This window comes from Labrus mixtus, chromosome 22, assembly GCF_963584025.1.
Source record: "Labrus mixtus chromosome 22, fLabMix1.1, whole genome shotgun sequence".
In the NCBI taxonomy this organism is placed as follows: domain Eukaryota; kingdom Metazoa; phylum Chordata; class Actinopteri; order Labriformes; family Labridae; genus Labrus; species Labrus mixtus.
The window spans coordinates 21,071,037-21,087,563 of NC_083633.1; the positions used below are offsets into that span (position 1 = coordinate 21,071,037).

Below are 16,527 nucleotides of genomic sequence, written 5' to 3' on the forward strand. Positions count from 1 at the left end.
CCAATCACGTGCAGGTACCAAAATGCACCGGTATACAGTAACCATCCCTGGTCAAGAAGTCTGACTTATGCCGAGGTCAGACTCCACGATAACACATATTCCGATCCAGCAGACGTAGAGGTTTTTCTTTGTTTACAATCTTCTCTCCGGGTGTCGTCTAGCCCCGCCCCTTTTCCTTCCAGTGTTGTGAGTCGGGAACCACCGTGTAGTCCGTCATCTCTGTCAGCCGAGTCACCGCGAGAGTTTATGACTCTGTGATCGCCTGATCTGAAAACTGGGTAAAGTGTACTCTGCATAAATGTGAACTTTCAAAAAACGCTCTAATTACAACTCCACTGTACTTTAATAACGTCCCACTTCCTGTCTCCTGACCCCGTCTCCTCCTCCGAGCTCCGGCTCCTCACCTGCAGAGACGATGGATGTCTGTTGTGTTTTCACACTTTCTGAAGCCTGTTGTTATCAGCAGCAGCAGCTCTGAACTCTGTCTCTGTAATTAGACGAGCTAATTTGTGCGCTGGTTGTTAGTGGTTACCTGTTGTTATGGTTACCGGCTCCCTCTGTAACTGGCAACAAGACCTCGAGTACCGCAGAGTGGGACTCGGCTCTGCTCTGAGTGTCTCACACACACACACACACACACACACACACACACACACACACACACACACACACACACACACACACACACACATACACACACACACACACACACACACACACACACACACAGGAAGGCTTTAATGGTTTAATTTCAGGGGGATTATAAGAAGCTCGACCCGGTTAACTTGAACAGAAACCAGTTTGTCTTCTAAAAATAAAACTGCAGCCTCATTCCAGCTTCTTTCTCGACAAACCGTAACTAGTCTGACAGTTTTAAACCAAATCTCCAACTCCGTTAAATCTCAGATTATAAAAAAAAAAGATGGAAAATGCAAATGAAGTGGTTTAGAATCAGATACGCCTCACTCCTCTGATTGGTCAATTTTGGACTCAATCTCAGGAAACATACGGACAATGGTCGTCGTTTTTGTGACGGCCCTCTGGCCTGGTGGGTTGTTCCTTTTCTTCTCTTTAGTTTCAGGTTCAGAACCAGAATCTCAGTTTATTGCCAAGTACATTTACACATAAAGGAATTAGACTTGGTGTGTTGGTAGGAAATAAAACAGAACTAGAAACAACTTAAATAATACAGAATAAGAAGATATTACAATATATAAAATAGAATTTAAAAATGTACAAAAGGTGAAATGTAGGAGCTGTGCATTGGGATATGGTTGGGGGTTAGTAGGGTGTTGTTGTCCAATCAGCCGGACTGAGAGCACCTGGGCGTGACGCTCAGTCTTTAAAAGAGCTGTCACCTTAAGCACACTACAAAATAATGGGGCCGATTTTTGGCTCGATTCCCCCTTCTGACAAAAGTCAGCAAAGGCCCGATTATCTGATGGATCTAAAGATCAGACGATCCCGTGGTGTTAAAGGCTTTATATGTGATGTTTTGATCCAGCAGATGTCGCCCTTGAGCACCAGCATGAAACCAAAACAACTCGTGCTGCATTGTTGTGTTAGCATGCTAATGCTAGCGATCTTTATTCTGCTCGTATCTTCACACTGCATGTAAATTTACCTGAAATGAGCGTGATCTAGAAACACAGTTAAGCAGTGAGTACAGTATGTTATTCTTCTTTTCTCTAGTCCCTCAATTAAACAACTTTTATACACGAGGGGAGGAGTCAGCCGGCCGTCCGGGCGATGTAAACAAAGTGAAGATAGGACTCTGAAAACTCTGAAAACATCACAGACAGTGGGACTCGGGTGTTACACCCATTGTAGACAGTCATGACTCTCAGAGTTATTTTCAGAGGAGATACTTGATTTATATATTTAAGTGTGAAACATCACAGATTAAGACTTTAAGAGTGATTTAAACCGCCACGATCTGCTAGGAAGACGATCCGGCTGCCCTTATTTGAAATAGTTAAACGTGTTCAATATTTACGATCAGAAATCCTGTGGGGAGAACACCGAGGACAGATACGGACTCTGTGGATTGTCTCATGGGGCAAAAACAATTTGAAAAAAGACGCCAGAAAAAAAAGAATGCTAGGTTGACACGGGGCTTAAAGTTGCCGTTCTTCTGAGGCAGAAAAAGTCCTGCAGAGCGTTCACAACCTTAAATAAATAAGGAAATAATGAATACATACGGCATCACATCACAGAGACGCTCGTTCACATACCACCTAAACGTAGACATTTTCTGTTCTCTGATATAAAGTCGGTTGTTTGCTGAAATGTGCTTTCTAAAAGTTACAGAAAAGGCAGATTTGCACGGGATTAAGATGTCAGACGACTTCCACAATATTACGAAATAGTCGAGTTCTCAAAGTCCCGTGAGAAAAAAGGTTTTAGACTTCTTAAATATTTAAGCGGCTGCTTTGAATTTCTCCAACATAGTCATGAAAGATGTATCCTCTTCTAGGTACAGAGTGTGTTCAAATGTTTTGGCTGCATATGCACACGTTGTTTTTTCAGAATAAATGTTTTGGGAGTCATGACTCTGGATTCTGCTGCCGCACATGAACACACCCTAAATCAGGCGTGTAAGATTTACTGTTATCGCCGTGTTCCCGTCTCAAATATCTGTCTGTAGTGACCTGAAACACCGTGTTTGGATTTACAAACATACATGATGTGAACACAGATTACAAATAATCTCTGATAGTTGTTCCTCTCTCATGATGTCCTCTCTCTCCGTGCACGTCTCCTCCTCCTCCTCCTCCTCCTCCTCCTCCTCTCGCTGCAGGAAGCTGCAGATTCACGTTTTTCAAGCCGCCATCCTCCCGCATGACAGATATTCTAAAGTTTATTGTAAAAACATCCTAATGGCCGTATCCAGTGCGTGAAATCGCAGCGTAGCCAGTGGCCAGTCCCACAGTGAGAGATGGATGTTGGTGAGTTATTATTCATGGCTGCAGTCTGAGGACAGAGCACTAATCCAGGGGCGGGGAGATGCTCATAGTTCTTATCATGATGAGGCTGGAGCATTAGATAAGGAAAAGGATAAATATAGTGCTCGTGCTTTGTTTTCCTAATCCACCCACAGGGCTAAGAAACTAACCTTTTAAATAGGTCACCTTCTCTGCTTTTAGAACCTAACGCACTCAGGCTCTGTGTGTCCACCGGCTCTGAGCGAGCGAGCGAGTGTGTGTGTGTGTCCTTTGTAGGAGCCAGTTAGGGTTTAGGATGCTCAGAGTGACTGCATGTTGGATGTTGCTCTGTTAAATGATCAGTTCACCCAGAATATCTACAACCTCCTCTGCAGATCTGATAGATTTGGTTTATATATCGAAGAGGAGAATGGAGGCTAGCTGTGCTCTCCTTGCTCCCAGTCTTAATGCTAAGCTAGGCTAACAACATGCTAAACTATACTTTCATTTTGTTGTATCTTACGCTGTGTTCATGTGGTGTCGGACACATCGGGGGAAAAAGAGTCTCCGAGTTGAAAAATGCACATCAAGTCGAAAACTCAGGAAACTATTTAGTCTGACTCGGTGGCCAAAAGATGTTTCTGTTTCTTTCTGACTTTCTGAACTCAAAGCATGTCACTCTCATGACACTCACATGTCTTCCCTCAGGAGACCCCCCGCCCCCCTCCCACTGTGAGGTCCATGTGTGAACAACCACATCAGGAGGATTTCAGGGGCAGTTCTGTAGAAATCTTCAGGAGTGCAGATGTGAAAATGGCTTTTGTGCAGTTTGTTGGATTATTTACTGCTGGCTCTGTCCATGGTGCTGAACAGGGAAGTCTGGTTCCAAATCCACATGCGATCATATACTTAGACCTTCGATGGCTCTGATTGAACATACACATTCCTCAAGAGTCACATAAAACTACCGGACCTCAACATAATCATTAAGATGCTTTCAGGCTTTGTAGCTTTGGTGTTTGATTTTGGAATAATGTGTAAAAATAAATCAGCTTTCTCAACTATTTCACTTTCTCTCTCACTGAGGACCAATCACTGCTGGTCGCTTTAGATTCTTTCTGAACTGTTACCTCTGTGAAAACAGTTTATAAACCAAACTCAGGACTCACAACCTACCAAGAAGTGACTGATCAGCAGTTATTAAGAAAGGAAAGTCTTGCACATTTCAATGTTATATGTTTAATATGTTGTTCTGTTGTTTACAGTGATGGATAAACGATAAAAACATAAAGCTACAAACTGACATCAGAGTGTTTTTATGAGCAGGATAGGAGAACAGAGGAAGTCTGTTCTGCACATACACCATGGTTCATTTTAGCATGGAGTCAAAGAAAAGGACGGTCCATCTCCTTCAAAGGCAGCAGGACGAGGAAACATCCATACACTGAGCAGAGTGTGGCCCCGGGGCCCGACCCCTCCATCCATCGGTCCGTCCGTCCGTCCACAGAGAGCTGAAGAGCCTCGGACACAAAGGCATCAAAAAGAGAAGAAATGAAAGAGGAGATGGAGGTCGTCATGTGGAAGCAGCGCTTTGTGCCCGGCTGTAAGGAAATGGATTTGTGTGCATTAAGGATGTTTGAAGACGATGCAGCTGCAGCGCTGCAGCCTCAAACACACAGAGGAGGAGGTTATATAAGATTTAAAAGAGAGGAACAAAACACAAAAAGGAAAATGTCGAGTCCAGTGGGCTTTTTATTCCACTACTCAGAATTACATTACATTTTATTTGGAATGAGGATTCAAAAGAAATTCCACATCTGTCCTGATCGTTTTTAAAATATGAACCTCTTTGAGACATCAATCAAAACTTTGTAAGATAATTTAACACGGTTTCAAAATGTCGCAGCTGGTTCAAATTAACGATTTCAAATTCACATCAATATTGTGAATAACTCTTATCCTTCATCAAATCAAAACTGATGAGTCATCAAAACATTCACCCCCCGTACAGTGTGTGTCCATCGAGACATGAGCTAATCACACCTATTTGGTTTTTTGAACCAGGCTGTAAACATGTTAATCTCTGCTGTAAAAACAGGCTTTTTAGAATGGGTGTGTATGTGACTTCCTGTGCTTCTGCTGCCAGCCTCTAGTGGACACTCCAGGAACTGCAGGATTTTTTACACATCAACATCGGGTTCATTTCGCAGCCTCAGAGGTTGTTGCTCGGTTGAGACGCAGAGGCACTAACAGTTCTATTGAAACACTAACACCGAAATCACTCATTCTAAGAAAGGTTATAAGCAGATGCACTGATTTGCGAAAACTAAACTTAATATAGAGACACACAACTGTTTAGTGTATTTTGTTTTACAATGATGGGTAACATTTTATTCATTTTTTGGAAGGCATCTCGTGATCCACTGGTCCCGACCCCCCCACTGCGGGGACCACTGGTCTAGACTAAATAAGAAACAGACTGTGTTGCAGCAGACCCCAGTCTCCCCTATTCACCAGGCTTTGAGCTCACTGGAGTGTTTTCACATTGTTGTCAACATACCTCTACTTCAGTTTAACTCTGGATTTGTGACTTTTTTTTAATTAAAAAATGACACAAAATTCATACTTGGATTTATTTACGCTCCAGTCTGGTCATGCATTGCGCGCAGTTTGTTGCCGTAAACCCAGAAAATGGACAGAGCGAGTCTCCGCCCCCAGAGGGAGAGAGAGGGAGAGGGAGAGAGAGAGAGGGGATGACAGCTTGTCTCACATCCACAGACATTTTCAGAGGCAGCTAAACGGTCTGAACAGCACTTTTGACGTCAGGAATAATCATTACAGCCTACTCTCTCATCCGGGTCTTCTCCCCCTGCTCTTCTCTTGTGGTTTTAATATTTACTTAGTCCACAGCAGCAGCAGCAGCGGAGGCTTACAGCCTTAACGACAGCGACAGAAACACATATGCATCCATGTAAAAAGGAGCTGCGGCTGCTGGAGGAGCCGTGATCCACACAGCTCCATCCTCCATCTCATCTGCTGCACGTTTTTTATTTGAGACTTTTCCCTTCCGTGGATCATCAGAGAGGATGTTCGCGTTCCGGATCAACAAGTCTCTTCCCTTCTTCGCGCAGTAACTGTGGATGGCTGCGCAATGGAGATAGCCTTGGTGAGTTTTGAGAACGGCGGCGCTAAAGGGAGCGGCGGTGGTGGTGGAGGCAACAATGCCGAGGAGAGCTGCCGGAACGCGCTGGACGTCCCTCAGTCGGGCTTCGTTCAAAGTGGACTGGGAGAGGACTACGGTAAAGAGCTGAACACCCGGGGGAGTCTTCATCATCATCATCAGCAGCAGCAGCAGCAGCAGCAGCAGAATCTTCATCAGAGCTCGTGGAAAATCAACGACATGAACAACACTTTCAGCTGCAGCGAGAACGCCATGGATGCGCTTTTACGCGCGGACCACAGTCCTCATCTGTTCGACGAGGACCTGCTGGACATGGACATGGACACGGGGAGCAACGAGAGGGTGCTCATCAACATAGCCGGGCTCAGGTACGAGACACAGCTGGGCACCCTCAACCAGTTCCCGGACACTTTGCTGGGGGACCCCGCCAAGAGGATAAAATACTTCGACCCGCTCCGGAACGAGTACTTCTTCGATCGGAACAGGCCGAGTTTCGACGGGATTTTGTATTTTTATCAGTCTGGAGGGAAGATCCGGAGACCGGTTAATGTGTCCATAGATGTGTTCGCGGATGAGATTAGGTTTTATCAGCTGGGGGAGGAGGCCATGGAGAGGTTCAGAGAGGATGAGGGCTTTATAAAAGAGGAGGAGAAGCCGCTGCCTCAGAACGAGTTCCAGAAGCAGGTCTGGCTCATATTCGAGTATCCGGAGAGCTCCAGTCCGGCGCGAGGCATCGCCATCGTGTCCGTGATCGTCATCACCATATCCATCATCACCTTCTGCCTGGAGACGCTGCCGGAGTTCAGGGATGAGAGGGAGCTGCCGGTGACCAGCAGGCTGGACAACAGCACTGCGCCCCGGCCGTCCCTCACCTTCACAGACCCCTTCTTCATAGTGGAGACCACATGCGTCATCTGGTTCACTTTCGAGCTGTTCGTGCGCTTCTTCGCGTGCCCCAGCAAGTCCGAGTTTTCCAAGACCGTCATGAACATCATCGACATCATGTCCATCATGCCTTACTTCATCACAGTGGGCACGGAGCTCGCGGAGCAGCAGGGCCAGGAGCACCAGAACGGACAGCAGGCCATGTCTCTGGCCATCCTCAGGGTCATCCGCCTGGTCCGGGTCTTCAGGATCTTCAAGCTCTCCCGACACTCCAAGGGTCTGCAGATCCTGGGTCAGACTCTGAAAGCCAGCATGCGGGAGCTCGGCCTCCTCATCTTCTTCCTCTTCATCGGAGTCATCCTCTTCTCCAGCGCCGTGTTCTTCGCAGAGGCGGACGAGCCGGAGTCGCACTTCTCCAGCATCCCGGATGCCTTCTGGTGGGCTGTGGTCACTATGACAACGGTGGGTTACGGCGACATGAGGCCGGTGACGGTCGGGGGGAAGATAGTGGGCTCTCTGTGCGCAATCGCCGGCGTGCTCACCATCGCACTACCCGTTCCCGTCATCGTGTCAAACTTTAACTACTTCTACCACCGAGAGACCGACCAGGACCAGTCCTCCCTGAAGGACGACAACAGCGGCCGGGACAGCCCCGAACTGAAGCGCAAGGGGAGTAAATCCTCCGCCAAGTCGCAGGACGCGGAGAACAACGACCCTAACGCAGCTTCTGTGGAGAAGGCGAACATCAAAGCGAACAGCAGCATGGACTTTAAGAGATCCCTTTACGCGTTCTGCCTGGACACGCGGGAGACAGACCTGTAGTCCTGCAGCCTGCTTCCTCTCTTTTCTAAAAAAAACCCAACAAACTCTTACAGCCCATAGATGTGTAGAATAAACCCCTATTAATGGGCTCTTAAGTCTTTGCACACAGCAGTCTGGAGGATCAACACACTGAAATCCTGAAAAGTTTTTAGAGCGCAGAGAAAAAGGAGGGGATGGTGATTTATAAAAAGCACATTTTAATCCTCCTCATCTGGAGCTACGAACAAAACATGAGTGCATGCCATGCAACACAGCAGCCCTTTAAAGCAAGAACACCTAAAGAACATGTAATGAAGTGTGGAAAATAGGACATGTTGTCTATGCTGCAGATAATCAAGGACACGCAGGACTGGGAATAATTACTTGACATGTGGAGAGGATTAACAGGAACAAGCAGACTCTGTACATAAAGTAGGAAGCAGTCCATGTTCAGTAGAGCGACACCAGAAAAAAGCCAAATTTTATTTTTCATACCTTCCCTAAATTTAGTCGTTATGTTTACGCTGATGCAGCAAATGTGTACATATATATCCCACAGGCCTACTATTTATTGATATAATTATGGTGGTATTTTAAGATTTGGAGAAAAATAAAATAAAACAAGTATATTTTTGAGATGCAGAGACCTGTGCTCGTCCACTCAGGTTCTGTCAAAAGAGATCATTTCCTTTTTCTAAACGAGTCACCCTCAGAGGACCTATAAGGAGAAGATTTTTAGCCTTGATCCTTTTAAAACTAAAGAACAATTTTTAATTTTTTTTTTTTTAAGAACGGAAAAAAAAAAAAAGGACATAATATGGAAGTAGGAATGACAGCCAAGAAAAGAGGACAGAGCAGAGACCTTCTGGAGAGTTCCAACAACACAGAAACCAGGTGAGTGTCGAGCACACAGCTACCATTGTTGTTTTTTATTTAGAATCTGGTTTTGTCACTAATGTTGCTCCACATGTTGACGTGGTGCTGACAGCCCCTCGAGTACGGAGTAATAATAGTGACACTACTCAGTCTGTGTGTTTTATAATTCAACAAAACAAATCCAAAGTGTTTATCTGTTGTGAACGTCCTCGAGTGAGGAGAGAGAGAAAATAAATCTTCATGGGGGCGAAGCATGATGTCAGCGCGAATCATCCCACAGCCCCTCCAAGACGGCTTTTTTTTTTTGTGTGAAATTCTCACAAAGCATTTATGTGAAAGGGGAACGGTTGTGTTCAGAGAGAAGCGAGGGTTGAAATGAGACTGACTCGTTTTCGAAACAGTCGACCAATCAGAGCGCAAGATCAGTGTGACGTCATATCATCAGTTTTTGGAAAGTTACAGGAATGAACAGACACAGGCTCCACCCCCTTTTCTCTGTCATCATCATGTTAAGTTATAGAGGTTAGACACACATTACTCGGCCTTTAACCTCATTGAGCGGTCGCCACTTGTCTCTCAGGTAGCCCCACCCCTAACTCCTCCCCTTGCGTTCTGGTCTCTAAATGGGACCATCGTTTCCTAAACTGACATCATGCTTAACACTGGGTCACTCCTGCACTGGTGCTTATTCAGAGGACGGATGATGTTCAAGAAGCCATGACGCCCAAAAATAAACGACACGTCCTCAGATGCAAACCACCGACCACGTCCAAAACCGATGACTCGTAAAAAGTGTGGTTTGGTAAAGACTCAAATCAGAGTTTAGCTAAATTAGCATTAGCTTTGGATGACAAAGTCGGCAATGTCTATGAATCCCTCCACAGCAGGATCCTCCTTCTCCACTTCCTCGTTACTCATGCTCACTCACCTGACTTCCTCTTTTACTCCTGCTCGTATTCTTACAGTCTCGATGAGCAGCTGCCCAATAAGAAACGTTAACTTGAGTAAAAACAACCGACGATTTAGAGCCATGTTGTTTGGAATAAAAGCCGAAGACTAATCACGTGAAGAATCAATCCAGGAAAGTAAGCAAATATATGTCATTTTTGGGGCGCCAATGGCCTAGTGGTTAGAACAAGCGGCCCATGTTCAGAGGCTGTAGTTCTCAAAACGGGTGGCCCGGGCTAAAAAAAACGACCTGTGGCTCCTTTCCCCCCACTCTCAGTAAAAATATACTTGAGTACTTTCTTGGATTGAGCACCATGTGGTTAAACTTTGGCTTTAATTTCAGACCGTACTTGGGGCGGCAGTCTGTAGGGAGTTGGGTTGTCAGCCGCCGGTTCAATTCCCGGTGCAGACCAAGCTGGGAATTGGTCTGGTAGCTGGAGAGGTGCCAGGTCACATCCTGGAGCAAGACACTAAACCCTAAAAACTGCTCTGGCGCTCTTTCATGCGCTCTATCGGCTGCAGCACATCACGGCTGTGTTAGTTAGAGAAGAAGAAAAAGTCAAGTGAGCGAGCCTGAAGGACGAGGAAGTGGAGGAGGAGGATCCTGCTGTGGAGGGATTCATAGACCCTGCCGACTCTGTCGCTCAAAAGTCATCTTGCGTGACGCTAAATTAGCTAAATTCTTTACCCAACCACATTTCCATGAGTCATAGTTTTTGGACGTATTCTGTAGTTTGCGTCTGAGGACGTGTCGTTTATTTTTTGGAGGTCAGAGCATCTTGAACGTCGTCATCCGTCCTCTGAATAAGCACCAGTTATGAAGCCATGTCTGATGAGTTTCCTCCTGGAGGGGAAGATTTTCTGAATCATCGTGCTTTACTTTCGGCCCACAGTCCGAAAGTGACTGACGGATTAGACAAAGTTTACGCTCCTCGGGCTCATTAATCCTTCACTTGGTGGGTTTGGTTGTTTTATTTTTTTCCCAGGTCGTATGTTCTGTCCCTGCAACCTCTACATGTCGGGAGCAGGCTGCGTTCAGGAGTGTCTGTCAGTACAAAATGAACGCTGAGTTTGTGTTTGACCCGTTTGACTGGAGGACAAGTTGGAAGTCTTTCAAAGCAGATTACAGCGAGCTTTGCTGCGTGCCATTACTGAGGGATGTGTGTGTATCTGTGTGTGTATCTGTGTGTGTGTGTAGAGGGGATATTGAATACAGTTTTTCATCCAATGCTTAAACGGTACTATAACAATAACGATTAATATCCACCTTCCAATGAAAATGAAAACTGCAGGCTGTCATTGGTCGTCTTCTTAACCCAAATCCTCGTGCATGTTGACTCTTTTTAAGCCTCTTTCAATGAACACAGTGAAGAATCACATTAACAACATGAAATGAAAAAAGGATATTTGGAGAGTTAGGTGTACTAAAACAAAAACAAAAAAACCCTGGGAAGCCAAAACTATGCAATCTATGTCACATTTAAGACTCTTTTTGGAGCGGCCTCCATGTTCCTAAAGGATGCTAATTATGCAAAACATCTTGTAAACTTGTTGCCCTCTGAATGAAACCCTGAGACACAGAAAGCTGAATGAGGATTTAAAGAAAGCAAAGAGAATAAAATGAATTTGTTGTGCAGCAGTTCTTACACAAAGCACAATTAATATAAATTGGACAAACGCACAATGCTAAAAAATGTAAAGTAAGAGTTTAAAGGAGCAGTATGTAACTGAGACCCCTAGTGTTTACGATGGGTACTGCAGTCCAAATTCAAAACATTGTATAGAGCTGTCTCCCAGCACTTCAACATAGCATGTTTCCTTAATGTCTGATCATATAGTAAGGTCACTTTATCATCTCACTGATTGGTCCTTTAAAGTATTGATACTTTGCACCGACGATGTATCGTATTTCACCTAGCAGGATGATGATATATTGCCATATCAGTATTGTCTCTCATCCTTAGTTTCATCTGTAATACGATGTATTGGTAAGAAATTGTTACGACCTCGCTTCAAAAATCTTGAACTGTTCAGTGCTACGACCTTGTTATTGAATATTTGCGGGATTGTAGATAATTAGATAATTTGTAAGTAAATCTGATTATTCCCACCCTTTCATTCACAAAATACTCTGTGCATCAAATCAACCTGTGAAAGCCATCAGCTCTTCAGTCAATACTGCATACATTACGGTGGTTAAGAGGATAATGATACAGGCTGACAGAGCAGACTGCGGGCCATGCGATCTTTATTACATCAGGATAAGTGTTTGTTGGTAACAGACTGGAGATCTGCCAGCAGGGTCAAAGGCTGCTGCCAGAGATCTACAGCTGAGCCTGAAGACGAGCAGCCCACAGACTAAAGTTCTGAATGAACTTTTCGTCCATAAGACACGAGCAGGAAACGTTATTTAAATCTTTACCCAAGCAGGGGAAAGTATCCAATGTGGTGGAAAGTGGACGAGCCTCCCTGCGTCTGGTTTGAACCTGCTGCTGGGCTTTCAGTACCAAAACGTAGCTGATGGATTTGTACAATTTAGACAGTGTGCAGGAGTTTGCCTGCAATCTGGAGACGTATGAATCCATCAGAAAATGAAGGTTAACTATTCAATGTTTCCCTACCGAATCACGGCAAATATATTTGTGCAATTTAGACTTTTTTACCTTTAAAATTTCGATTTTTGAAAACAAGAAATAAAGACTTTTAAAACTTTTCAAAAATAACAAAAAGTTAAAAATCAAACATATGTACATCAGTTAAATAAAGGGAGAAAAAATACAATAATAGAATAATACTAGGTATGTACACTTCCACTTGTGGAAAGAGTTATTATTGTTAAAAACACAAACAGTGTGTTGCATTATTGATATGAGTCATGAGGTGGTGACCCGATATTGGGAGCCTAGGACTCATATTTTAGTTACTAGCTACACTGAAGAAGCAGAGGATTTTCTGGCAAAACTTCACCAACTACCAAGGTGCATGAAGAGTGAGAGGCCTAGAAGAGGTCAAAAAGCTCCAGAAACACTTGTAGTACAAAGATCAACTTTGTTAACAAATTAGACCGACGGGTTTCGGCTTGTGGCCCTCTGACCCTGATGAAGGCACCAAGCCGAAACCCGTCGGTCTAATTTGTTAACAAAGTTGATCTTTGTACTACAAGTGTTTCTGGAGCTTTTTGACCTCTTCTAGGCCTCTCACTCTTCATGCACCTTGGTAGTTGGTGAAGTTTTGCCAGAAAATCCTCTGCTTCTTCAGTGTAGCTAGAAACTAAAATATGAGTCCTAGGCTCCCAATATCGGGTCATTTCTTGTTTTCAAAAATCAAAATTTATTACACTCAAATATTGGAGTCTAAATATCTTTGTGCATTGGAGCAAAACATTTTGATGAATTTAAAGTAGTCCACAATGTGACAGGAGTAGGTTTGGCATGTGATTGGCATAACCACAGAGAGAAATATATTTGTTCATTCATGTTCTGTGGACGTTGGTGTGCATGTATCTGTACTCTCTTGACTCCTTCATGGAGACGTCTTCACTCGACTCTGTACTTCAGGCTGACTGAGCTGTGAACACATCGCGTGACTTTTAATTCAATCTTGTTCTAACTTTCAGGCATCTAAAAAAATGTGATATTGCATTTTTTTGTTTTGTGCTAAATCATCTTTGCTCGGCTTTTTGCTGACCTCATCCTGCAGCATCAGTCGCCCCTGGCCTTTCAATCGTTTCCGCCTCTTCTGTTGATTTTTGTGAGCGATCGCGGTCTCCTCGCTGCCCGGATCCAGTTAGATTACGTAAGGCCGTGTTTATTCATTTATTTTCCTCCTCGTCTCTCTACAGTATGTGGACTGTATAACCATGACAACAGTTGCGTTTTTGCATGAAGAAGAAAACAGTCATTTAGCATCATCTCTGCTGCGCTGAGCTTGTGTCAGCGAGCGTAAGAGCTGCGGGACATAAATCTGTCCTGCACATCCACGTGGCCTCACCTACGCTGACACACGGCCAGCAGTGCAGCATCTGGACGCAGTCAACCACACGACATGTTAGCCTGCATCTTTTATTACTCTCATCTCGTTTCACTCTGTAATTACAGCCTACCATCAGCGTCTCCTCTTGTTCGTGTCACTGCTGCAGAATCATGCATGCTCTCGGTGGCTTGTTCAGGTCAGGCTTCAGTTTGTCTCTCTGCTGAAAAAACACACTCACAGCGAGCGGCAGAGACTCCAAACACCAGCGAGAGACTCTTCAGTGTACTCTCTTTTTTTATTTTATGCTCTGGTTTTCATTTCCTGAATCGAATCTGAAAGGATGGCAGATGTTAAAATGTATGTATGTTAATAGTGGCTGAAGGCAAAATGAGTCAACGATGCCAAATGTTCACAATTACAACCCGTAGTTATATGAAGTGAAAGGAACGCTTCTGTCTGTTGTAAGAGCGTCCCGTCATGTGGCAGAGCACTCAGCATATGTGCTTATCTGAAGCTTATGTAAACGTTTGAGCGTGGGGTGTCACGATATCAATATCACAAACTTTGAAGAGAAACTTAGGGCGCACTCACACCGGACAATAGAGAAAAAACCATATGACGTATTTTTGTAAGTAGCCTCGCCATGGCGTCTAACCAGAATCCTCCTCTGGGATGTTTTCATTGGATTTTGGATCATTGCAGAAAATAATCTCTGTGTTAAACACACGTTTCTGAAGCGTAGGCGTTTTGTTCAGCAGGATAATCTTCACAGATGAACGCCATTTTTATGATGTTTGAAGCGTTAATGCGGCCGACAGAAGTAAAAAGCTAACGTTATGCTACAAGCTAACTACACCACGGTCGGATGATTGTGACGTCACTAGCGTTACGCTTCAGACGATCTCCGATAAACTAATCCACGTAGCTTAATAAATAGTTTACTAACATAATATTCACCTTAACCTAAAGATTAAACCTACAGGAGACATCTCCGACTAGTGAGAGAGTTCCCGCCCTCTGTGTCCGGCGTGATGACGTTTAATGTCCCCGACGACCGCTGTAGTCACATTTAGCCGCTTGTTAGCAACCGCCTTTTTAAAGACGAGTAAAAACTTCAAACTTCACAAGTGGAGGTTTTACCTAACGTAGTTTATGTGGTCTAACAAAACACCAACATCTCTTCAGGTTAACCACAGACCTTATTTCAGGAGTCTAACCACAAACACATTCAAAATCCCCGTTGACTTTTAGACGTTAGACCCCATGGCGCTCAGATGCTAACTTACTTCCTGGTTTTAGGACTCACTCCTGTGGCGCTCTATCAGTGCCCAAACACGCTTCACCCTAAAGTCGAGTTCCTTTGACTAGTGTGAGTGCTCAGATCCGTGCTCAAGCTTTAGGATTTAGTCGATGCTTCTGTTTCCACAGCGAGCGCCACGGTCCGCCTCCGGAGCGTGCCAGCAGCGCCACTACGCTCTGCTCTGTTTCAAAAAAGTCTATTTTCGACCGAGCTCGCTGCTAGCACGCTTCAAGATACAGGTCAGCGATCAGGAGTCTGTTTTGTGTTTTATTTTGAAATTGACGATTGCTGAACCTGTCCGTATTTTAAACAGAGCTTCCACGCTCAGGAGGCGGGCCGTGGCGCGTGCTGTGGCAACAGGCGCATTGACTAGAGTGGCTGGGAACGGTGGCATAGTGCGGGGCGCTGACGGACCATGGTGTGGAAACTGGGAGTTAGGGAGCATCTGAGATTAAAGCGGGTGCAGCTACAGTGACCGGCAACAGCAATGACAAATAGCGTCGGTGTTATGAGTCCCGCTCGAGGTCACCAATGAACATATTATGAGTTTTTATGTTTTTAAATCAGCCAAGCAAAAACATTTCAAATGTGTTTCAGGTGTTTTTTTAAAAATATTCCATCCTGACCAGTTAGAGTTAGACACATAAGTGTTGACCTGATGACGCCTCTGCAGACGATGTCAGAGGAGTAGTTTACTCCGCCCTCCTCCTGAGGAGAACTCAAACGTCTGGACCGCGTTTCAGGATTTGTGGAGGGACTGTTTTCTCAGGCAAGACTGAACTTTGATCCTCTGAAGATTTTAAGTCTTTAAGTCTTTGTCAAACACTGACAAAACCCCATAAATCCTTTATTCCACTTATGATAATCTCTGTGGCCAGAACTGTTTGGCTGCTCGACTCTGCATACGGTCTGTTAGCGTCCTTCCAATCTGCTGCCGTTTTAACGAAGAGAAACCTGAATCCTGCAGCATGTAATCACATAATTCAGGTGTGTGTGTGTGTGTGTGTGTGTGTGTGTGTGTGTGTGTACTTTTGGCCGTGTAAGCGTAATGAGCTTCTATCACAGCTTCACCTTTTTCCTCGCTGCTGTTTGTTTTTGTCCCACTAAACGGCTCTACATCCCTCGTTTATCTGCTGGATGCTTTAATTAGCCAGATAAAACAGGACTATCCACGAGCACTGGGACGCCGTCCAACAGTCATAAATTCTGGCTGCTGTGTAATCTGGTGAACTGGCGGCCGCTCCGCAGATCCCAATTAGGGGAAACCGTCTGCTGCTGGCGGCTGGCGGCTTCAGCTGGACCAACGCTGCCAAGGAGGGGCTCGGTATCATCCACAGATACACGAAAATAAAACCTGGAAAATCTGATACAGCTTTTAGTTATTCACTGAGAGGCTGTAATTCATCCCAGGATTTATCATCGCTGTTGTAAACACTCTTCAAAGTCCTGCGCTTAGACGTTACATCAGTGAGAGTGTGTAGGTATTGTGCTCCCTCTAAAGCCACGCCCCCTCACTTACATCCAGAAGTGGACCTCAGCTCATCTCATTGTGTAGAAACTACGTCGTCTCATGTCTCATTCAGCGGTCAGTAAACTCACAGTATAAACTCCTAAAGTCATCGGTGACGAGCTTTGAGTGT

General features: G+C 44.8%; 2 protein-coding genes across 2 annotated transcripts in view; one reads left to right on the forward strand and one right to left on the reverse strand.

Annotated features, from left to right (window-relative positions):
- The window catches only part of ptprb (protein tyrosine phosphatase receptor type b), a 282,274-nt gene that overhangs the window by 111,611 nt on the left and 154,136 nt on the right, over window positions 1–16,527 (reverse strand). The gene's annotated exons all lie outside the window — the stretch shown is intronic.
- Window positions 5,536–16,527, forward strand: part of LOC132956512 (potassium voltage-gated channel subfamily A member 1) — a 36,439-nt gene continuing 25,447 nt past the window's right edge. The window contains exon 1 of the mRNA XM_061030013.1: window positions 5,536–8,685. Coding sequence (XP_060885996.1) covers window positions 6,076–7,812 — 1,737 coding nt within the window. The 5' untranslated portion in view covers window positions 5,536–6,075 and the 3' untranslated portion in view covers window positions 7,813–8,685. The remainder of the gene's footprint in view (window positions 8,686–16,527) is intronic.